General features: G+C 33.2%; 1 protein-coding gene across 1 annotated transcript in view; it reads left to right on the top strand.

The window, feature by feature from the left end:
* Positions 1-23,625: 23,625 nt before the first annotated feature.
* LOC137931138 (probable peptidoglycan muropeptide transporter SLC46) overlaps positions 23,626-25,858 on the top strand; it is a 31,501-nt gene continuing 29,268 nt past the window's right edge. The window contains exon 1 of the mRNA XM_068774539.1: positions 23,626-24,635. Within this exon, the coding sequence (XP_068630640.1) occupies positions 23,847-24,635 (789 nt within the window). The 5' untranslated portion in view covers positions 23,626-23,846. The remainder of the gene's footprint in view (positions 24,636-25,858) is intronic.

Raw genomic sequence — 25,858 nt, 5'->3', positions numbered from 1 at the left:
AAAAAAAGCGTCCGCTATTGGACATAAGCTTCCCTAAAACTTTTCCAAAAAGTCTTTACAAGGTCGTTCGTCCTCATATGATGTCCTTTTCAAGTCGGTCTGCTGATCTTTACCTGCTACTTTCGTTTCCATACGAATCCTCTTACTCCTCATTCTATTTCATAGAGAAATTTGTAAGCTCTGTCAATGAGGTACAGTGAGAGATCACGGTGTATTCGGGGAGAGCATTAAAAATAATATTACTTGTTATATTTTTGACTTAACTTTAAGTTCACGGACCCTTCCACTCTATGAACTCAACTCAGATGAAGCTGTAAAAGCCTTCGGACAAACAGCATGCACTTCAACAGAGAATAAGTAAGTATATTTTTAACTCACCATTCACTTTAGTTTCCTTAACAATGATTGTTTCATCTCTCTCCTCGGTTTCATATTTTATAAGTGTATCAGTTTTGTCCCTTTTGACTATTTGACAATGACCATAGTAAAACCAACTGAAAATAATTAGGTGTTATAAATGTATAAAGGTATGTCTAGGTAAAGTTTATTGACAGGAATGACGTTCCATTAACTAGTCTTCAAAAACAAGCGGCAAATCAAATCATTGACAGTAAAGACGAGTTGAGTTTTTTATTAATATTAGATTCTATATTCTACGGATATTAGCGTTCGTGCCTTTGTTATGTTACGTTTAATATTTCCGAATTTTTTCGGCTCATATTTTTGCATGCCAACGTCGCCTTAACAATATCGAGTTTATAAAATTACGTTGCGTACGACCACACCCTCAATCCTAATCCACATTGACATCCTCAGGTTGTGCGTCAGTGTGTGTGCGACGGTTGCCGTATTCGCCACATTGATGAATCTTGCGATCGCATCTTGAGTTTCGACCGTGTAATACACGCTCGATGGCGGCTTAACTTAAAACCAAGACCACCAAATAGTTTATTATATGTTTTTATATATATTTTTTGTTTTCAGCTTGCTTGCTGTTCAATTAATCCAGTTTTTTGATTACTATCTTCTATTTATATGTAATTTAGTTATAGATAATTTATTATTTCATTCATAAATAGTCCTACGGCTAAAATTATGATAATGATATTTATTAATAATGATATTTTGATAAAATTATAATTATGGTATTGTAAATTTTATTATAAACTCTTAATAATTAAGACAATTAAAATATTTTTTCATGTGTTTCATTTAGATTTCTGTTGAAAATCTATTTAAAGGGATTAACGTTCCTTCACTTATATAGTTTAATAACACATAGTAAATGACTAACATCATTATAAGCGGCTATGACAATGATCACTACAATGATAAGTCTTTATCATCATAGAAGCGACTTGGATCCAGCGCCTTCCGACGCACTTAGCAATTCGTTTGTCGATCGTGTGGGTATTCTACGTTTTCAAGTTCATGATCTTCACTTTAGAAATTTAAGGTTCTATAGACTCTTAGTTTTGCGTACAATCAGCTGACCCAGGTCGTTTATTTTCGTCCGTCGATAGATCTTATCATCCTTAATTGGATCTCGTAGAACAATCCCAAGCATGAGATAGCTACGCTACATTCCTCACTGAGCGATTATGTGTTTGTTAACACGTTCACAGCGGATTGAGGCCGATTCGGCCTCATGGTAGACTTTGCACTGGTGCGGCGCGTAAAACTGGTGTTTTCTCTCTAGTGCGGCGGCTGTTTACACTCAACCGTATGAAATATGACAAAAACAAATATAGCTTTCTTTATGTCTGCGAAGCATTGACTCAATATTGTAAAAAAAATGATTGAAACATGGGGCAGAAAAGGCCTCAACTGCACTACTAGGAAGTTCAGCTTGAGGCTGATTCGACTTCAGCCGCACCAGCTGAAAGTTCTTCAAAATTGGGCCCGCAGTGAACGTGTTAGTGAAGCCCAGAGTGAAAGACCACGATGCATAAGGTGAGGAAATAAATAAATATATTACTAAAATATCGCCAATACTGGTATTTTAGATGCAACGCTAAGCAAAAACACAGTACCAGGTAATACATGAAGTGTCACTACATATACTTTAGTGTACAATGATGCATACAGTAATAGCATTATAGTTTCAAACACTCCGAACAGCGAATACAATTTACCTGCAAACAACACTTCATTGAAGTAATTAGAACACGTAATGCATTCAATTAATAGCTACTGTTAATAATTGTCATTGATTCTAGTTAACATAGTGTGGTACAATTGTATTTATTTATTTAATCGTATTAGGCACTTGGATCATATCGTCTGTGCAACTGACGAAGTTTTTCTTTTCTCAAACTAGTAGACGTAGCTTTTGCAGGACCTCGGCCAGATGGATCAACGAAATAGTCAAGGTCACATGTAGTGGTATACTGACAACACAAAACTGGACAAAATCGCAATTTTTGGTGGAGGTTTCCACATTAGTGGGTAAGAAAAGGACCGATATTTAGCCACTTCCGCACATGCAGTAGTAGTCGTGCAACAAAGTGCACCGCCCGTCAGCCCGCTGATAAATGCGTATGCGGCAAACAATGCGAATCACACAACTGCCACCGCCAAATCACTCAACACGTGTTTCACCCCTCCACAGGGTATCTACAGGAGTTATGTTACACCGATTAGTGTCAAACACAGAGTCATTAAAGTAGGTGTCTATCAGCTAAAATGGTGATTATGATGTTTGTATTTACCTGTAATGTGCAATGAGCAAACAAAAATACATACAACCCTAAATTTTTACCCCTCTACGATAAACCCTTATTTTTTATTTGTTAATTAAATTTTTTTTGCAAGACAACGTTTGCGGTATCAGCTAGTGTTATATAATAATTTATGTATTTATAATTTAAATATTATAATGATGGTACGTTCTGAGTCGGTAGCTTTTTTAAATATAAATATATTTTTTTAACATTTTTCTTTACGACTATAAAATTTTACATGAAAATTATAAAGGTGACATCACACATCGAACGCATTTATGGAGTCTAGAGAAACGTATTAATTTCACTATTTTGGTTATAGATATTATTTTTTTATGCGCAAAGACATCACATAGAGCGTAGAACAGATGGTCGCTGGTGATTTTTGGTTATAAAATAGTCTCACAAGGTGAGCAGACAACTGTGGCCACTTCCAAAGCAACTCTTTGGGAGATGCCTTTTATGAAGATGTTAATACATAGTTGCACAGTTCCTCTTAACTTTATATACGTCTAATCAAATTCTTGTGTACAGTAGAATAATGTATTTACTACCTTAAGCTCGCTATTAAATTGTTTTAAACATTTAAGGCTCGTTTAGCAACCAGAATTAAGTGTAACACTCGACCGTTAAGGCTTTTAATCTTTTAATTAATGCACTTTACTTGACAAGGTTATCAATTAAAACTAATTTGGACAACATCCAAGTTTTTGTTAGTTGTTGTTGTGTGAATTGTTCTTTATATTTTGAAACGTTTATTAGAGCTTTATTTGAATTTATAACTATCATTAACAACATGGCTAATTCAAATTTAGAAAACTTTTATTTAACACACGACAGACAAAATCTCTTTTTGACATAAAAATGGTTCTACCACAGTTTGGATTCTAAATGTCTCAGAACTGAAAAGAAAAAACAATAGAAACTCGTCGTTGTTGTTTTAGCCCACAGAGATATCTATGGAGAGATAAACCATAATCGCCATGCAAGGTAGGCGGGTTAGCAATCGCAGTGTGATATTAAGAATCACAGAGAACGCTGTTCTCTATCTTCTGGAAACTTGTTTGTTGTTAGTGGTAATCCTATATAATGAATGCAAAAAGTTTGAATTATATCATAAAAGATCAGAGTTCCCCAAACTTTTTTGTGTCGTAGACCCATTGCCATGTTTTTCTGTGTTGGGTAGACCTTCTACATACCTGATATTGATTCTCATTGATCTAATATTGAATACCAACATTCTACAACTTACACAATTTTATAAACATATGTAATAATTTTTTACTTCATAGGTACTTTTATAAATAATGTAAATATTTTGATATTATAAGATAGTGTGATGTAAGTAAATAGGTACTATCAGTGTATGTGTTGAGATCCACTATCGTGGACCCCCATTTTCATTACATGGACCCCTAAATTTATATTTGCCGATTTTTATCCGCCCCTTGCAGGTTGTCATGGACCCCTAGGGGTCGATATAGACCACTTTGGGAATCACTGTAATAGATCATTCTAAAATAGCTCCGGAATCGAACCCGCGACCGATGATCGCAAGTCTCAGTTGTCTATCTCTCGGCTACCACTGCTGAATATAAAATCAGCAGGACGATATTTTTATAAATTATGTTGAGTTACATATTTTTATATAAAACGGTGAAATGCCTGGAGGTAGTCATGTTATTAACTTTTATATATATATATATATATATATATATATATCTTTCGAATTTCCCACTTTAACAACATTTGGAAACATTGGCCTAGTGGACAATACTCAACTAGAAATCAAGCTAAAGGTTTTCCTCTGGTACTTGGTTATGTAACGGAAAATATTTTTGATTTTAATTTTTACTAATTAAGGACAACATTTTTCAAAAGGTTTAGTTGAAACTGTAACGGAATGAGATTGTGGTGGAGTTTAACAGGTTAGGTATACAATGTTAGAGACAGCACCTAACAAGCTGGTGCACAAAAATTAAAACGCTTGGATGAAAGATAGACACAGTTTATTTTAAAGGAATCATCCGTCTATAATTACAGATACACCAACGCCGTAATAAATTATTTGACATACGAATTAAATAATTTTTATAAAACTTTCACAATTCATTTATAAATATTAAACATTGATTCAAAATTGATATAAGATAGTCTTTAATTTCATATTCCATCACAGCACTAAAGATTTAATACAAATTCACAAACAACACATGCGTCACTTGACGCCGTTCGCCATTATTATATTTCATAATATTTTTCGGCGCGAGACGCGGTTTTGACAACCGCCTACGAATCATACGCCGCGCGTCCTTAGTTTTTGCGCATGCGTAGACCGATGGATCGACAGATAAGCGAAAGCATTTTGACAACTGTGATAATTTCGCTCCAAGATTAAAATTTGATGATTTCTCTGACATATGTTAGGTTTTTATCAACATCGTCATTTTAACCTTGGTTCGTAGCGGTCTCCATCCAGTGTCTTCTGACTTAAACAAGGACCATCTGTCCACTTTGTTGACGTCTGCAGCATTAAGGACCCAGCTGCTCTCTGTTCTACGTGCTATGTGTCTTTACAATGGGTTACTTTTGCTTGTTTACCGATCTGTTCATTCCTGATCCAATTTTGTAAAGTTATACTGGTATTCATTTTAAAAATCACACACAAGTTTATTGTTGTTACGAAGGAGATAATAAAAAAAATTAATCTTTTTGCTATCTCTCCATATTTTCATTGTGCATGCACTATGTATCTTCCACTTTTCCGCCATTGTTTTTAGTTCAATTAAAATGAATCGCACTTTTAATTACTTTCTTACATGAACTAAGTTTTCTTATTAAAGTTGGCGCCGCCTTTTGCATTATCTGCAGTGACGTAAAAAAAAACTTTCTGTTCAAACGCCCTTAAAGTACTGCGCGACTTAAGACTATGCTTCTGTTTATAATTTAAAACTACATAGCGGTGTTTGTTTCGTTTAACAGATACATACATTTATTTGAAAACAATATATAGATAAAAATAGAGACAATGTGGTTGAAGACATTATTAATGTCTTCGAAAAACGCATGAAAGCTGCCGCTAATTGGTCCATCGGTGAAAGTATGATGATTATGATTACTAGAAAACATTTTGGCAACGTACTTTTCATATTGTAATAAAATAGAGGATCTATTTCTATACTCATGGATTTTTTAATTTTAAGGCTTCAATCGATTCACGGGAAGTCGTATGCTGGCAGCGCGAGATCTGTTACCGTGGCGTTATTTGGAAAAGGCCAATGCCTTGCAACGGGCGTCTATCTACCAGTATGAAATGTCTATTTACTAGTACGATTTGCTATGAGTGAACTACATAATATAATATAATTAAATAAAAATTAATCCTGTAGAGTTAAATTTCAAAATTTGATTGGTATATTAACAGCTGAATTTCGTGAAGCGATGAAATAATGAAAAAGCTTACTTAGTCTAGACTGTTTGATTACTTTCATTAATTGATGTTGTTTGTAACTAACTTAAGTGAAAAAAAAAACGTGTTTGAAATACGGCGAAAACCAGGCTTTCGGCCGACTAACTTAAACGTTTTCTAACTTTAAGCTCTTAAAGCTTTCGCTCTGCGGTTAGTAGAGCGCTTTAATTAGTAAAGATAGACTGATACGTACATGTTTAGATCTTTATATGAAGAGCTTAAATATCGTTTTTAAAACCTATATATATATATATAGTCACATATAGTTACCTGAAGTTTGCTAAGTTTTTTTTTATTAAGTCATTTTTTTATTATTTCTGATGCCTTCGATTTGTCGGGGCGTACCCCCGTGTACATACAGACACATACTTATATATATTTATACATACATATATATATATATATATATATAAGCATGTGTGTGTATAGTTATGTAAAAATAATTTTGTATGTTATAACCTTTATTTATAATTAAAAACCTTTTCAAACTTCAGGTTACTGTATGTTAAAATTATTGTTGACCTTCTGCCCTTGCAAACTTTGTATTGCCAAGTTTTTGGCCTTTTCCATTCCAATAGAAAAATTTAATCAATGTAACATCTTTTAGATTGATCACTTTATACAGGCCTATTGGAAATAGGCTTAAAAGCTTTAAAACTTCTTGCTGATAAATGAGCTATACATTTACCTTTTTAAAGTCTTTATAATTGTTAACAATCACCTGTATAATAAAGTTAAATAGAAATAGATTACATACCTAGTACGTCCAAAAGCACATGACAATAAATGTAGGGACATTAGGAAATTTCACATGTATAGTGTAACTGCGATAAAAAAGCTGTCTAGTTCGATGCAAGCATCATTTGTAAATTTGAATTTCAATAAATCCTATGAGGTTTGCATATCACTTATTAACTTATTACAAGTAAACTACTCGTGTTGGCCTTTGAGTACTGCAAAAACCTTTCATGTTATTTATTCAGATGGAACGGAATCTAAATGATTTTCTAAATTCGGGCAACCAGGTTTTCAATATTCAAATGGATGTTGGTAGAGGATGTTTTAAAAGCTCATTCATTTGGCGTTTCAAAAGTATGTTCATAGTTTACGTTATGTTTTGGAAAATTGAACAAAACTGGGTCGTTTCGACAACTACGGTTTTAGATGGTTCTCATTATACCTCTTATTGTGCACCAGCTTGCCAAAGCATTGCGAGTAATGTTGATTTTAAAAAAAGAATAATATAACATTAAAAATATTTCCATTAAAACTCACGTTTTGTCAATTAATTAAAAAAAAAAATTTGTTTCTTTATATTCAAAGAATCAGAAACAGTTTTCTCTTTCCGATTTTAAGGTTACATTGCGTCTCCAGCCGTATTCCACAGAGACGTTTTTTACATAGATACTAGCTGATCCCGCAAACGTTGTTTTGCAAAAAAAAAATGATATTTTAATTTACAAATAAAAAATAAGGGTTGATCGTAGAGAGGTGAAAATTTATGGTTGTATGTATTCTTGTATGCTGTATCATAAAAAAATAAAAACAAAAAATTTCGTTAAAAAAATAAAAATTTTTTTTTAACTGTGAACAACCTTTATCACTTAGGGGTATAGAAAATAGATAGTAGCCGATTCTCAGACCTACTGAATACGCATATTAAATTTGGTAAAAATCAGTCAAGCCGTTTCAGAGGAGTTCAAGTTCGAACATCGTGACACGAGAATTTTATATATTAGATTAAGTATTTTTTTTTTCGGTTGGGGAAATCTTCTAGTATTCAAGATGCCCTGCCTCTGGGGGGAGGACAGGGGTAAAGATTAAGTATACTACGGCGTGACATGTGGGATTAGCTACGTAAAGAAACACGCAGGATGATGCAGTAAACAAACACGTTTATTTACTTTAAATACAGGAAAAAAATGCAATAACTAAGTATGCATATAAACTACAACGAATTATTACAAATTAACTACTCTATGTTACGAGTCCAAAGGTGCGCTTGGTTACGGTATTACGGCTCCTTTGATTTACTGATTGGTGGTGGTGGGAGAGATCTCGTGGTACGGGGCGTGGTGGGGTATAACTTATGGCCACTTTGCATAATGCCAGCCGGTCCGTAACACATTTCTTATAAAAAAATATAAGTCTTTTGTCAGAATCTGTATTCCACAGAAGTTAGCGCCAGTGCCCTTATTTTTACAATTGCATCTAATACTTCTGAATTTTTACTGCTCAAGTTTCTACTCTTAAGTTCTAATTTTTAAATTATTTTCTAACTCACTCTTTTAAATTAAATTATCATAAACTAATTATGTAATACTTATGATATTTTTAAAAATCATTACTGCTGTTAGTTTTTAGAACGCACTGAGTATGTTCAGTTTTTTATATTACATTATGACATTACTTTTACGCCACCTGTTTTTAACAGTATTGTAAATAGAAATTGTGATGGTTGTACACGAGCAACCGAAACCCACCGAACCCTTAACCGGGTCCCCTTTATCTGCCGAGGAACTCAAAGCCCTTGCGCTAATGTAGACCTCGATGAGGTCTGCATCCTCGGCGCAAAACTCCGCAAAGCCGCCGGTCTTTCGGAGCATTTTCTCGGTATTGCAGAGCACTCGGCCCTTTTTGCCGCCCTTAAAGCGGAATTTAAATAATATTCGCTACCCTGATTAAACGTCAGGATACACGCCTCAAATCGAGCCCGAGCCGTCTCGATGCACATGTCATGCACTACACACCTACACATGACACGGCAGCCGCGTCCGCCTTACCCACGTTCAAGCGAGGGCGGTCCGGAGAGGCCCGTATCTCTCCCGACCGCCGAGTAGTCCTCGCTTTGTCCTTCATACACTTTACCCCTCTTACTACACTATACACCTACACGGGTATAGTTCTCCGGGTGTTGACGTCTTCGTCATAACAGGGGCACGATCCCCAGCGTAAAATTTTTTAGTCCGTGGACCTCTGTTTCCACAGGCTCAATTTCGATGAAGCTGCACAAAGCCTAGATCGGCTAGCAGCGTAACTTTTAGTACGTCAAATAACAAAATGATGGTTGTAATGGGTCACTACAGCTAGGTCTAGGATATTTAGACCACAAGGTTAACTAGAAGCACAAAATTATGTATCAAAGTCTCATTTCCTTTTATGTGCTATAATGCACAAAATGTAATCTTATGCTAATAAAAGAGAAATGAAGGAGATAAATAGAGAAACATCTAGTTTTGTAATAAAATAAACATATAAATAGATGCAATCGGCAATCGTTAACGTTTATGCAGTTATTGAGAATAATTAAAAAGAAGAGAAATAAAAAAGTGCCTATTTTGACAGAAATTATTGTAAAATCCAAAAGAACTCTCCTAATGGTAATCTTCAACTTAATACATAGCTATAAAAGTTCCAAATGCGTTTCCAACTGTGAAGAGCCTGTAACATACATAGTCGTATTTAAAAAAAAAATTGTGCGCTATTATAATGAAATTTTTAATTTATTTGTACATCGAAATGACACTAAAATATATATATATATATATATAAAAGGACATGTAACAATAAAATAGATAATAACTGAAAATCAAACAACTTATGCACAGATAGAATAACAAGCCGTTTATTTGCTTCAGGCGATGGCTAGGACGGAGATAAGATACATGAAAGAAATGTCAGTGTAGGGTGTACATAAAACATACTACACATTACATATTATAATAATACGATATTTTTTTATAAAATAATGATATAATTTATCAGTTCGTTATTATATAAAGTGATACAGACGAATGAAATATGATAAAGTTATTGTGAAACATTGTGCGAATTCATATTGTGAGGTGAATATTGGATTTTGCGGGATGGTGTCGAATTAGTTTTTGGGACAGACCTTAGATCCGAACTATAGATTAAATACGACAATTTCTAGAAATTTAATGTTTGTTCTCGAATTTGGGTTCCCTTATAATTATCGACGTACAATATGAATGTTGTAAACATAATTTGTAATTTATTCCTTTTTACATACATAAGCCAATACGTAAGGACGGGTGTAAATCTTTACTTTGATTAGTAATATCATATCATACAAAGAGTAGATGAAATAAAGTAACGACATAGTTGACAGGATTGACAAGTAGAAGTGGCAACAGAAGCCTTAAGGTTTTGAAGGAGACCATTGACCAGAAAGGGCAGCGAAGGACTGCCCTAGTGGTTGCCCTAGTTGTTGGCAAACGTTGGATGCAATCCACTTCTAAGCAGTTCTGATCTAAGATGTCCTTTAGCTGGAATGATGGTAATGATGATTCTAAATGGTATGTACAATCAGTAGATATAAATGATTGATATATTGTAATGTTCTCATACATCTGTACCTAAATGATTGTTATCTCTTGTTCAAAAGGTATACATTGGAAGTGATTGTTTTTTTTATTTATTTTCAATAACACTCATTATTTAGGGCCTCTCGCTCTCCCCTATCGTTATTTATGAGACAGTGCAAGACAAAGCAAGACAAGACAAGAGCAAATAAGATTGTAAGAATCTTATTTATAATAATATATATAACATCCTTAATTAAAATACATATTTACTTTCACTACTACATTAAACAGTTTTTATTTATATTTCTCTTTGTTCCTTCAGATATTTAATGGAATCAGGCGTTACTTTGCGGAAGTCCATCCTAAGTAAGAAATACAAAATCAAAATGCAAAAAAAATGCATTTATCTGTGGTTTGGCGGGCGGTGCATTTTGTTGCACGACTACCACTGCATGTGCGGAAGTGGCTAAATGTTGGTCCTTTTCTTACTTGTTTATTTAGCTTTATTTATTTTATTTAAGTCTTTTTTTCCCTATTCCCTTAATTTTTACCCGATCTGTACTATTTTCAACTTTATTTCTATCAATTACGTCTACAGTTATCACTTTATTACATTTGAGAAACACATGCCTGTCTTCATCATTGTCTATCAGTGAGACGATGCTGTTTTTACTAACCTTTTTTCTTTTGAAGTACACCGAAGTCCTCCGAATGCGGAGCAGTTGGTCAGTTGATTGGAAGTGACGGAATAAAGTCAACGGGTTACTATAAACAGCTCTCCGCCCTTTAGTGAAGGCAGTGCTTTCGTAACAGCAATATAGCTAAGTCATAGTACAATCTCTGATCAGTCATATTTAAGATTTTACGCCTAAGTGTTAGTTCTTTACAGTAAGTATTATATTTATTGTGATTCTGTGCAGTTTCCATTCTCAAGACTCCTTTCTGACCTGGCTATTTCATTCGGAATGCTTGTATTGATAAAATGTCTAAGATCTGCGGTTATAATATAGTTCGAGACGCGGCGTATCAAATGGCACGCTGTTTGCTGTGGTTACGTTTATCAAAGTGATATCTTGTTGCGGTATTCCTCGAAGTGTTGTGTCCATAGTGGCGGCGTTGTTTGAATTACCTCGTCTATTGCGGCGGCGTTCTGGAAGGCGAATCACATGTCAAAGATGGTAATTTGAAGAGATCGGCTTTGTTTAAAGCTTGCTGTCAGTTGGAGGCCGCTAGTTTTTTTATTGAGCTCCATCTGGCACGGACGTTACATTTCGAGTATTACCTAGTTTTTTAGATATTATTTTTTTTTATTCTTGCTCCTTTCTTTCTTCATTTCCTTTATAAATCTTTCATTCTTCACGTTCTGAACTTCTTTCATATATCGCCTTACTTCCCTCGTCTACATTCCAGATCACATTTGGTTCTTATATCACAGCATATATTTGTTCCTTTTCTTTTAGTTTTAGTTTACAATTTCCATTAATACTTAATTCCATAATGATTGATTGACTTTACTTTTTATTACATTTAACTTTTGATTTCTAGTTGTCGAGCTTCCCCAGCCCCTTATTTTTATCCTTAGTTTTGTTTGTGTCAATTGTCTGCTGTTCCACTACCTTGCAGAAACTCAGGAACACAGAGCGAGATGTATCGTCGTCGATGAGGGAGGCGATGATATTCTTTTATTCTCCTTATTATCTCCATCTCAAGATTAAGACGGAGCCCTCCAAATATAAGACGGCCGATGATAAGAGAGGTGCAGTTATGTGATAGACGTGTAGCTTTTATAATGGCAGCCACAATAAGGAATATATTTAGATAATTTGATATCCTTACACTTGACTCATAAAGCCATGTTATCTAGGCATTTACCGCCATGTTTTTATTCATTTCATATAATTTTAGGGATGTTAGAGGTATTTTCAAGAATATCACTTTTCTATAAACATTTACTTGATTTTTTTTTCTTAAAAAATCGCTGTAATGAATGTTACAAAATCTTTGTTACATTTTATTCAATAAGTAGATTTATTACGTTTCGTTTTTTTATTTTATTTAGAGATGCGTTTGTTATTGCTGTTTTATTTTATTAATTTACCAACGCCTGCAATATGCAAACATGTTTGTGATTTTATACCATATTATAAGAATAGAATAAAAACTTATGTTTTACTGTTAACGTGCCTTTTTAGGATAAATAAATAAACTAAAATTAAAAGATAAATTTATTACTGTAATAAAAATCTCTGAAATCTTTAGCTTTTGTTTAATTATAATAGTTAAAGTTAACAAGACCAATCAAACATTATAAGCAGACTGAAATTAAAATTTACTCATCTTAAAAAATAAAACCTTTTTTATCGAAAGCGAAGCGAAATTTTAATGGATATTGAATTTTAATTGGTCCATGCCTCGGGTTTATGAATAAATGATCATCATATCTTACGGTTTTTAATAATAATTAATAGTCTGGATTAATGCAGGTTTGAATATAGAATGAATTAAATTCTTCGATTTAAAATGCTGTCTTCTTGGTCTCAAGAGGAAAGAGTTTCTATTTCTTCTTTTCAGCATAGATGCCCAATGTAAGGTACTAGCCTCTCCCCAAAATCATCTTAAATGATGTTACACTGCAAGCTATTTTAGGCTTTATGCAGCTTTATCGAATTTGACTTCATAGAAACAGAAGTTCGTGAATTAAAAACTTAACTCTGGTAGATCGCATAACATTCACAACGGTGATGATGTGATGACACAAACAAGTTTCTTCCCAACAACTGTGTAAATCATTACGCTTTATGTGGATACTATTTAATCTAATTTTAATATTGTGATCTTTCATATTTTCGAAGAAAAGTTTAATTTCTAGCACATTAGCAACCTTTATTTGTTTCAAAAAGAAGATCAGGAACAGAGCACATTAATATTAAAAGAAATTATATTTTAATCGCTTATCGCTTTATCTTAATAATATAAAATTTTATTCGTGACCTGGAGCTGTGAAAAATCAGCGCCTGCGAAATTAAGTATAGCAACCAAAGTTATTTCTTAATATCACAAACTCGTAATGTACAGGCGCTAAAATCATGGCGCAATTAGCTAAGTAAAGTTTCTGTCTATATCAAGCTTGCAATATATACTGAGACATTTTGTCCACATCACTCGCAAAGAGGAATGACTTTAGAAATCAAAATCAAAACATTCTTTATTCGGAAAGACTGTTGCAAGCATTTTCGAGTCGTCAATTAATATAAAACGTCGGTATTGTCTGTCAGCCCTATAGAAAGCTACCGCCGGCTCAAAAGGCAGTTCTGCTAAGAAAAGTCGGCAAGAAACAACAGTTGCTCTTTGAAATATAGTTTTATAAGGAGTCCACGAAAATAATTAGCTTCCTGAATGAGCATCAACATTCTATTCCATACATTAACATTAGTATAGTATTCTTGGATTGAATAATATAATTTATTCAATAATATTTATTTTTTTAATTATTAGATTTAAATCTCTCCAATGGCAGATCTCAAAATTGTTTGTGGATTTTTATTGTATATATGTATATCTTCTGCTATAAGTGATTTATTTAATTTTTGAAGACAATAGCCTGATAGTGATTGTAGGACGGAATTAGATCGGGAGGCTCGATTCTGATCACTAATTACAGCTGATACTTGATAAAGACGGGCTTCAGCAATGAAAGTGGCTAAAGACATATCATGAGAAATATATGAGTAGAATTTCTATGAAAATTGTCATTAAGTAAAATTAATATATATTATATTTAGATTTTTATTTATTAATTAATTTCGAACTCTACTGTGCGATATCCTTTCATGCCACTATTCGTGCCTATTTAAAACGGTTATCGTCTACTAGCGCCATCTATGGTACGTATGAAAAATATTTTTTTAAAAATAAATAGTAATTTTTTAAGTTCGATTTTTAATTATAATTATATATTATATATTGTATTTTTAAAAAATCTTTAATTAGTTAACAATGCAATGTGGTAAATAATCGTTAGAATATATATACTATCATTTATGATATATGTAAATTCGAAACCAGTTCAGATGAAGTCGCGGCGAGAAGTGCGCACTCGAGCTGAATACTGTAAGCAAGCTTCTGGGTGAGCACTTAAGCTTTTTAAGAAGATTGAAAACGTATAATAGAGGTTTTAAGAGCGGAACTGGCGGTTTCGTGAAAAGGAAAGAAAAACTCTCACCGGCTCGTTTTGTACTGCACCTGAGTTTTAATTGAGAAATTTACTTTTGTGTCTCGTACTTTTTGTACAATTCTATACAGGTCTTCTAGGTGGACACCGTTTGGGAAAATATATATACCGTCAAATAGTCCTCGTAAGAAATAGTTTAAAAACATGAATAAATTATAACGACTGTTGTATCTTTTCTTCTTTGACTGACTCTTAAGTCTAGAAGATTGGCAGCTAATTCCCAATTCTTTTCTTGATAACCAGCTGTAAACAGATAATTATGGGAATTGTTTGTTGAATTACACTTGTAGAAAATTTTCATCTGCAATATTTTATGCGTTCAGAACCCCTCTTTTGCTTTTCATAAAAATAATGAAATTTGTACCTAAAGTGCCGATTTATTTAGTTTATATTTTCAAGATCTGCATTAGTTTTCTTGAACAGCCTACGCCACTAGTGCTAAGGACTGCCTAGTATGTAAAACTTCTGAAATTTTAAATTAAATAATTATAAGTTATGAGTGTCTTTCATCAACTGAATTAGAAAGTTGTGTTCACGTTGACCACTTTAAGTAATCTCCTCGAAAAGTAAAGACGCGTCCTTCTAATATACTATGATGTAATTGAACAAGAAGCTTGGCTAAGCTGGATGTTAACTCTAATGAACTATTATCTTAATGCAACTATAATTAAAAATAATAAATAACTTTATTCATAACGTGTTGTAAAATGTTCAGCATCTATTATTTTTGATGGTTAATGCTTTATCGCCACCATTTAGGCATCACGTTTGCAGTTGGATATTAGCCTTCCTCTAAGGTATATATATATATATATATATATATATATGTATGTATATAAATATATATATATATATATATATATATATATATATCATACCAAGGACCTGAACAAGGTCTCTTCACCTAGTAGGTTGACGTTCATCTTGCCCATCCGTGGTACGTACTTATATAAGAATATGTGGTTGGTTGTTATCAAATTTGAAACGTGCATATATTTAAAAATTAATTAATAATAATGTGTATTCCCTTTTATCTTTAAACTTTTCTACAATTGTAAATTAAATAAATCAATGTATTTATTAGGGTAATCAGACGTATTATATCGTATCTCAAGGAGACATCTATAAAGGTCGTTACTTTGAAATCGTCTCAATTTTATGCAATAAGAATAAAAAGGTTCATTTAAATATAAGATAATGATATTCCTTGTGATTTCATAGTTCATAAAACGTTATTGGTTTAATTTTTAGTTCTTTGATTAAAGGTTTAATAAAACTGCGTTAAAATCTTTAGTTTTAACAACCGAGTACTGGCCAGTTAGTAAATAATTAGTGTTAATATCCATTTTTAATTTAAGTACACGAGCACTAAGAAGATTGTAATGTGTTTTTATTTGGTTTGCCTAATCTCTGGAACGAATTACGTCCGCCATTAAATAAACTGTTACAGGAGTAAAGAAATTATCCATGTATATAAACTATACATTAACCCACGAAGGTTTCTACAGATGTCGCAACTGTCATTCCAAGGAATTTTATACATTGCCATGACATTTCATGCTGATTTAAATTCATAGAAAAACAGCTAACGAATGATGATATTTCGAGCTGTAGGTGACATAAGAATTTATGTAAATTGTGAAATTCATACAAAACAATGTACTAAATATTTCTTTTATAAAATTTTACGCGGTTGAACTCGGTGGAACAGCTAGTAAATAAATATATATAAATATCAATTTACACAACAATCTATCAACAAAAATAATATAGAATTTGACGTTATACGAATTAGTTTTAAATGACAACCCTACCAAGATTTTTTTGAATGAGACTTTGATGACATCAAAATATTCCATCGTTGACGGCGTACGATTGTTTCAAAGTTCGGAAATGAAAACTTCAGAGTTGATTTATCCAACCATTAACCGTGTTTACTGACTTCTGAATTTATGCAAATAGCTTATTTATTGCCTCGGAGGACTCCATACGCCACTTTATCATCGTTTAAACATGAAATTATTCAGTATTGTAAGAGGAAATTATCGCTACAGTGCTGCTACTGTTTTAAATGCATCCCTCGCTTGCTTTGTTCTGCGCATTTGCTTGTTTTAATTATTAAATACAAACAAACTGAATGGCTTATGATCGATAATGGAATAAATGTGGGTACACACACAATCGACAATTTATTTTTAATTTACAGATTAACTATATCAGCATAGCGAAACATTGTGATAGATAGTTTTGTAATACAAAAACTTGCACATCAAAACACCCTGCAAGAACGAGATTATAATATTTAAAACTTTATTAAAAAAAAAAAACTTTCAAGATATGAATGTATAGTTCACATTTAAACAAAAATTTTTAAAGCTTTTATACCTATTTAGAGACAACCTTTACAAATTGAATTTAAAAAAATGTTACACTATTTGTTCTATTGCAATGCGATTGGATAATAAATTCTGGCTTTAGAAAGTCCGGAAGGACAGATAGTTAACAATAATTGATTTTAATATGTTTTAATCCAAATTTTGGAAAAGCCTTTTTCTTACTACGTTATGGCTGTATTATTTATTATTTTTTAAACCATTGATTTTTGGGTAGTATGTCGTCGTCGTTTCAGCCCGTAGATGCCCACTGCTAGACATAGGCTAAAGATGTCTATATATACCATAATAGCCACGCTTGGTAGGCGAGTTAGCGATTGCAGTATGATATTATGGTACGCAGGGGACGCTGCTGCCTATCCTCTGAAAATTAGTTTGTTAGCAGTGACAATTCTGTACAAAAATGCACAAAATGTGAATAACATAAGATTGTATCCAGGGAATCAACACGCCACCTAAGATTGCAAGTTTCAGTTCTTACCGCTGAGGTACCACCGCTCGATCTACAATGCATTAATTGATAGGAAATGCTACATAATGATCACTTTTTCAACCTATATCACCCCTGTATATTTCTTTGAATGTTATTCTATATTGCGATTCGTTTAAAGTGATCACTCATCTGCATCAAGAGAATAAAACCTGAAAAGTCCAATTTGTCAGATACTTGAATAAAATTAAGCTTCCCTATAACAACATCCTGCAACTTAAAGCTAAGAAGAGCCTACAATAAACTGAGACATAAAAAATATAATTGTGACAATATATTTTAAAGTTGTGATTAGGTTTTATATGTTTTATATATTAAATGATAGTTCTGAAGCACAACGCAGGAGTTTATAATACAAGCGTATACAGTTGCCTCTGAGCTATAAATCTTATGGTGCCTCGTGAAAGGTATAACAAATTTGCCATTATATCTAATTTTATCCTTGCAGGTGATAACTTTCGGATCCAAGACCTGGCTGTGGATCTTATAAAAAGGCTCACTCAAAGAGCAAGGAAAAGATGCTGTAGAGCGATACTTGGTGTTTAGCTGCATAATTAACTCAGAAATGAGGATATCCGCAAAATAACCAAGGTCGCCGAAATAGGTGTGAGAAATACACGTCTAAAGTGGCAGTAAGCGATGGCTGCTGGGCCGAAAGGTTCTCGATTGCGGGTTTCCAGTCTGTAGGCGCGGCGTAGGTAGACCAACTACATAGTTGAGATATCTAATGGATTCAGGCGTTATTTTGCGGAAGTCCATCCTAAGTAAGAAAAGGATCAATACATAGCTACTTCCGCCAATGCACAGAGAATCTGTGTTTGGCACTAATCGGTGTAACATTACTCCTGAGGATGCCCCGAGGAGGGATGAAACATGTGTTGAGTGATTAAGCGGTGGCAGTTGTGTAATTCGCATTATTTGCCGCATGCGCATTTATCAGCGGGCTGGCGGGCGGTGCACTTTATTGCACGACTACTGATACATAGCGGAAGTAGCTATACATTGGTCCTTTTTATACATAGTTTAGGTCGCAAGAAGTCAACAATGTTAGTAGCGCAAGATCGGTTATCGTGGTGAGCTTTAGAGGAGTTATAGCCTTGCATTGGGAGTCTATCGGCTGAACAGAAGAAGAAAGAGAAGCTTATTTTCGTCTAACCTCAATTATTACTTTTTAAGCAGGTGTTTATAAAATATATGTCTATACTACAATAAGTGTAATATGTGTATATATTATGGTATATTTATACGTAATTATAATATGTTGTAGCTATTTGTATATTTATATGAGGTGTTTTTATGTGATTATTTTCCTTCTAAATTTGATTCTACTAGTAACTAGTTTCACCCGCCTTTAAATAAATAAGTGGAGTTCCTGTTCCTTCTCCACAACTATAACATAAACTCTGTCCAAAAGTTCCACTGTTGAATATTTGAATTATATGTAAAAAGACCGAATGCTTTCAATTGTCAATTTTCAAGTTTCGAAATTTTTTTAAGCACACACACATACACACACATATATATATATATATTTAAAACATGAATCAATCTATATATATATATACACACATATGGTTTGTTCTTTTATATATTTAACAATGTTTATACTTAAAAATCGGGTATAACTATTAAAAGATTATATTTAATAAATTAATATTTATTAATACATAAACATTAACATACTGAAGTAATAAAATGGCAATAATTTCCGGCACTGGCAACTTTCAATTGACAGATTAACGCGTTCCATTTTCTGCCGGCGAGCTGTACGCGCAAAAATTACTTTTATCCGGTTTTAAGGGCACAACACATTCGATTGTTGGCGGCCATTATTTGTCAAGTTGACAGGCACGTGGTGTCTTGCGCAGGATTCGAATTTCGAACAGTCACAAGCGACGCTTCCTTCTTTCGTTCGAATTATTCACATAACGTAAACTGTCAATAATAATAATTTTATTAACGGATTATAATAATTATAATTGTTTGTTTTTAGACAAAAAAAACAGTGACTATTTTTTTAAACTGGATATATTCATTCCATTTAAATATTTAACGAAGGTATCAAATATTTTGATGACAGATTGGTATATTTAAGCAAAAATCCATCGATACATGCCTCTCTCTATTACTCCGTGTCGCGTGCTCTCTATTAAAATAATATTTTGTCAAAATCATGTCAAATTAGTACAATTCGCTTTACTCTACAAAACAAAAAGAAATATATTAGAGCATTAGTTCTTTGAATATTATTCGTTTGTATAAAAACAGGTTTCATATTAGTTTTTTTTTTTACTTCAATATGGCATATTTATAATTATTTAATCCTGTACTAACTTAAATATTTTCTTCCTTAATTTATAAATTTTTTCCGGCGTTAATTATAAATCTATTAATCGTAGCTTCTAGATTTATTTAGACGTTGTATTTGTTTTTTTTTGTTACTGTTCAGTAAATTGTACAAATATATGATTTTGTTACAGAATTTAATCATTTTTTTACGCTACTCTAGTTACTTATCGCAATGATAAGACCTATGCTTAATATGTTAGTTATAAGTGAATCTAGCTAGCAAGCTATTTTATAATATGTTTACATTAATTGATTACTTTTTACTATATACGTCAAAAATATATAGATGCATGATTACTAAAAAACTACAATGGGCGGCATTACCACTAAAGGTAATTTCTTACAGATAAACATAGCAGAAAAATAAAAGAAGGACAAGTAGTTGACGTTTACTTATAATTATACATATATTTACATGTAATCATTCATATATACATACATTTAATTACATATAGTTATAATAAATATGTTCACTATCATTAAAAAGTAAGGTTAAATATGTTAATGTTATATTATATTTTTTATGAAAGAATTGGCCGGTTGCGAAAGTCGAACTAAAAAAAAAAAAACTAGCGCTTACTTCAGTTCGAAATTTAAACTTTCAGTTTGGCATTGAACGTAGCATCGATGCGTGACATCAATAATGCGTGAGGTCTTTTCATAAGCGATAGCACCCTACGTTACTACATTATTGCTCTAATCGTTTCCGTTCTGAATTCGTTTTCAAGATCGAAGCTATCGGTCGTGTTCCAAAATATTTTTTTTTTTTATAATGGCCCCCGCTGTTGGGGACCTCTCGTTCCCTTATCTCGTGTGGGACAGGGACTTTTTATTTCTAGTAATTTATTCATATTTTTTATTATTATCATTCTTCTCTTCCATGTATCATATTATCTGTCGTACTGTTTTTTTAATTCTACAATTTTCCCAAGTCTTTCTCTTTCATTCCATTAGCCATACATCCATCCTCAACCACTACATTCTAGGTTTCCTTACTATTTTATTTTGCAACATTACATTTATTGTTCAAACATTTAACATATATTTTCCTTATAAATATCATATTATATTATATTATATATTTTACTGTTTGCTTTACTTTTTTATTCATGTTCAAGTCTATTTGAATCTATTACTGTGTTTTATTTTTACCTATGGCATTTATCACTACCTTCCTGCAGTAGCTGAGGAAGCATTCTCTCTCCCCTTCGTCTTGCATGATGGCCGAGATACTCCTTTCCCCTATCTTTTTGCCCATCCGGCATTCAGAATCTGCGTGCAGTCTTCCGAACGCCGGACAGTGGGCCACAGTCTGGCCCACGCCCGGTTCACAGAAGCACGAGGGGTCCTCCTTGAGCTTGAACCTGTGAAGGTACTCAGAGAACCCCCGTGACCCGTGAAGAGCTGGGCCAAGACCGTAACTATGTCGATACTGCGGAGCACGCAGTAGGCTGAAACCAAAATAAAGTCTGTCTATGAGTTTTAGGATGCGAATGAAAGAATGAACCTATGTTCGGAGTTTCTTTACGAGATCGAATCAGAAATAACAAGATCCGTAGAAAAACCAATATTACTGATGAAGATCTAAGGATTAATCGTCCGAAGTGGCACAGGGTGGAGCATATTGTCCGTCCAACCGATTGCTATTGGGACTGAAAGGTTTTCAAGTGGCATATATGAACCAGTAAACACAGAATGGGCAGATCCCACAGTAGGACTGACGTAGCCAAGGTCACAGGAAGTCATATCAGGTTGAATGTAATTAAGAAAGTTCAATAGAATACATGTTTATTACATTATTTTACCATTTATAGTTTCAAAAATACACAGATAATAAATACCATTAAGATGAAGCAGACGGTATTGTTCAGTAAAAACGCGTTAGAAATTTGTATATATCAAAAATTTTCTTGTGATATCTCGTGTCGTGTAAAACTTGAAAAAAAAATGACTACTTATCAATATCACATATCCTTTGAGATATATTTTATTTTTATTACGCACGATAAAGAAATAATTATAAAATGTAAAAGTGTTCAAGAAAAGTATATCTTACCTAGGCACAGTTAATTTAAATTTAGTTTACTTTAATTTGACTCAAACCAGGTAGGTTTTTAGCTCTCTATCTTTCAGAGTAAGTCATTGAACGTGACGACTTCATGCACTTAATAATCACGTGACATCAAATATTGTGCCTATAATGAGATTTTGATAGTTTAAATATTATATCAAATTATGGACGAAATATTATATCAAATGATGAAATATTGTATCAAAATATGCACAAATTATGGTTCATTTTGTAAACAGATAGATTAATTACCCTCACAAACCCGAGTAAATTAAGATAATTTTCAACAACAACTTTGCTATTTATATCAAATTAATATAGAGTTTATACGGTTATAACGAAAACCACTTTCTTTTTTATTGTATAGATAAGGGTATAATATTTCAATAATGAAAATAAAAGTTGAATTTCAAATATTGATGTATAATTGACTTTGATTCAAAATTTTCAAAGTTTAGAAAAAAACATCGCATGCATCCACAGGATGTTTGATTTTAGATGCCATAAATGGATCAATATATATCATATCCAAAATTTGACAGAGCGGTTTCAAAAATAATAATTAACGCAATGATAATAAACTAAGAGAAATCAGTTTAAATCAGATTACAATATATAAATAATAATTCTTGTACTGCATGTCCCTGCAATTTGTATTATTGAAAATAAAAGCCATGAATGAATGGAAATTGGTATAAAAGCTTTAAATGTTTTTTTTTTGATAAATGAGCTATATATTCGCCTTTAAATGCTGTTGCAGCTATAAACAATCACCCTGTTAATATTGTTTATCAAATAAGATGTTAAGTAAACTTTACTCTTTATGTATAACATGGCTACTTATAAAAGGATCCCGTTTCGTTAAAATCATGATTGTGGTCAATTAACAGTTGAATTTCGTGAAATTATGCGATTCGGGAATTTAGTTTATAATAAATGGATTGTTTTGTTAGCTGTATTACAGTTGGAATCTCTTATATTCTTACTAGCTGATCCCGCAAACGTTGTTTTGCAAAAAAAAAATTTTTAATTTTCAATTTAAAAATAAGAGTTGATCGTAGAAGGGTGAAAATTTAGGGTTGTATGTATTTTTGTATGTTGTATCATAAAAAAATAAAAACAAAAAATTTCGTCAAAAAAAAAATTAAGGGTGAACAACCCTTATCACTTAGGGGTATGAAAAATAGATAGTAGCCGATTCTCAGACCTACTAAACACGCATATAAAATTTGGTAAAAATCGGTCAAGCCGTTTTAGAGGAGTTCAAGTTCGAACACCGTGACACGAGAATTTTATATATTAGATTTGTTGGAATATATGAAAAGGTATCGTGATTATACACTAATCACCAAGAGTGCTTCATGATGTAATGACATTGTTGTAATAGGATAAACGCCTGCTTATTACAAGGTTGCAATATCAAGCGCTGCCCTGCCTTGTGTGGCACAAGCGTCGCGGGCCGCACTACGGCGGTTCAATTGTCGGTAATGGTTCCACTCCAACGCGTATCCGCCTAATCATCTCTTAAGACAAGAACACTCAGTACGACCCGCGATCTGCCAGCCAGTGGTACTCCTGTGTCAAGTTTTACATATACCTCATGTGATTGTGAAATTTCTGATAAAAATGGTGTACATTATACAAGAAAATGTTGCAAACTCTTATTGAAAACTGAAATTTACAAAGTGTTAGAGAAAAGAAGGAGTTAAGATGATGCACGCATTTATATACACTCTACAGTTCACAACATAGATTGCATTTAATAAATGTATAGATGTAAATATTAACAATAATGAACGGAATCAGTGTAAATGCAGACAAAGTTGGAGTCGAAGTGGAAGCTAAAGAAAAATCCAAACCAAAGAGGTCCAGTGTGAAAGAGAAACTTTTACAGATAAAGTCAAACATAACAGTGGAACCGATAATAGCATGTTATATCATGTCAAATGTATTTTCGGGACTCGCAGTTCAAAATTTGAATTTAGAAAAAGCATGTCGTGTCAATCTGGGTTACAGTGACGACGTATGCTCAGCGCTGAACAGGAGACAAACGGAAAATTACACAGCGGAAGAGGCGGAAGTGCAAAAGTTAACAGCCTCGGTTCAAGCGTGGAAAAATATCGTTCAAACGGCGTTCCCTTGTATTTTGGTTCTATTCGTTGGTTCGTGGAGCGACAAAACAGGAAGGCGAAAAGCGTGCATTCTTTTACCAATTGTCGGCGAAGTCCTCTGTTGTACTAGCTTCATTCTCAACACGTATTTCTTCTATGAATTGCCGTTGGAGGTCACGGCCCTCTCTGACTTGTTTCCGTCACTAACCGGCGGTTGGATCACCGTTTGCGTCGGCGTGTTTAGCTACATCGGCGATGTGACCACGAAAGAAATGAGGACATTTAGAGTGGGCGTGGCCAATTTGTGCATGTCACTTGGCATACCAATAGGAATGTCTTTAAGTGGCATTTTGTTGCAGCAGATCGGCTATTACGGCATTTTTCTCATATCAAATTGCCTGTATTTCACGAGTTTAATATACGGATATATACGTTTAAAGGACCCTGTTATATCTGAAGAACGACAGAGAGTAAGTTTTTGTTGAAATAACTATCCCATCGATCTAATCATTACATAAAATACGCAAATGTCTTATGAAACATTTTAACTTTCTTTCGTTAGATGGAATTTCCAGTATTGAAATTTTAATATTAGAACATCGTTGGAGTCGATAGCGATTTGTTTCGATAATACATGCGGGCGTTTGAGTGCACAATTTGTATCGCCGGTGCCCGGTTAGTCCTACGGCTAAGTGATAAATTGCCACCGGCCCACAGCGCAGATTCGAATGAAGGGGAACTTTATAACGCGTTGATTTTACGCGAGGCTCAGCTAGGTGACGGGCATTTGTCATTTACTAGGACTCCTGTCCTGATTTTTTTTCGTGAAGACTGGTCACTGTTTGCCTTGTGACATTTATCGATTCCGGATTGCAGGAACCAGGGTGCTGAGGGGAATTAGGATAAATCTTGTTTTTGATAACCCTGGAGCTCCCACAGGAACTTCCACTCTGGTCGTTATAATTATTTTTTCCACTTGAGCGATTAAGGTGGTACTATCACTCAACACTACTTATTATTCTTCAGTTTTCCGATTTAAAACGATAAGAAAGGTCTGTTCGGACTCCATTTCTGTAACAAACTCACAAACAGACAAACTAATTTAAATTACTTTAGTTTTATATTAATTGAAAAACAGTATTTCTCGAGTATTTATTTGTTATTACATTAGTCCACGCATACGTCATTTTGGCTTTTGAAACTTATTGGAGTTACGGTGTTGAATTCGTAAATATACAAATTTATAGGTAACATAAATTCAAGTTTCCTTTCAAAGTAGTTATTGAATATTCTAAGCATTGTGTTATTCGACTATGTAACTTTTATTTCTTTTTTTAATATTCAAAATAAAGGCGTATGAAATTTAAGGAGAAATTCTAACACAGATTTCATCTCACCTCACTTGTATTTAATAAGAGAATAGAAATCAATATACATAACTGTTGTGAACCATTTTTGTTTGACTTATCATTTATGATGTTTATATCAAGCTTTCATTACAAATCTAATTTTCCATTTACAACTTGGCTCTTTGCAAAATTTACTGCTGCTAATACCGTAATATAAAAAAATACTTCTTATATATTTAAAACTTTACTATAATGTTTTTCATTTGTTTTATCATAAAACAAAGTCGTGTTCGGCTATAATAAAAATATGAAAATGATTATTCATTTGAATGGAACGAATGGTA

The sequence above is a fragment of the Battus philenor genome, unplaced genomic scaffold (genome assembly GCF_028537555.1).
Source record: "Battus philenor isolate CCGP_79_NKW_IND1 unplaced genomic scaffold, ilBatPhil1.0.hap1 SCAF_7, whole genome shotgun sequence".
NCBI lineage: Eukaryota > Metazoa > Arthropoda > Insecta > Lepidoptera > Papilionidae > Battus > Battus philenor.
This window is presented reverse-complemented; position numbering and strand designations above follow the sequence as displayed.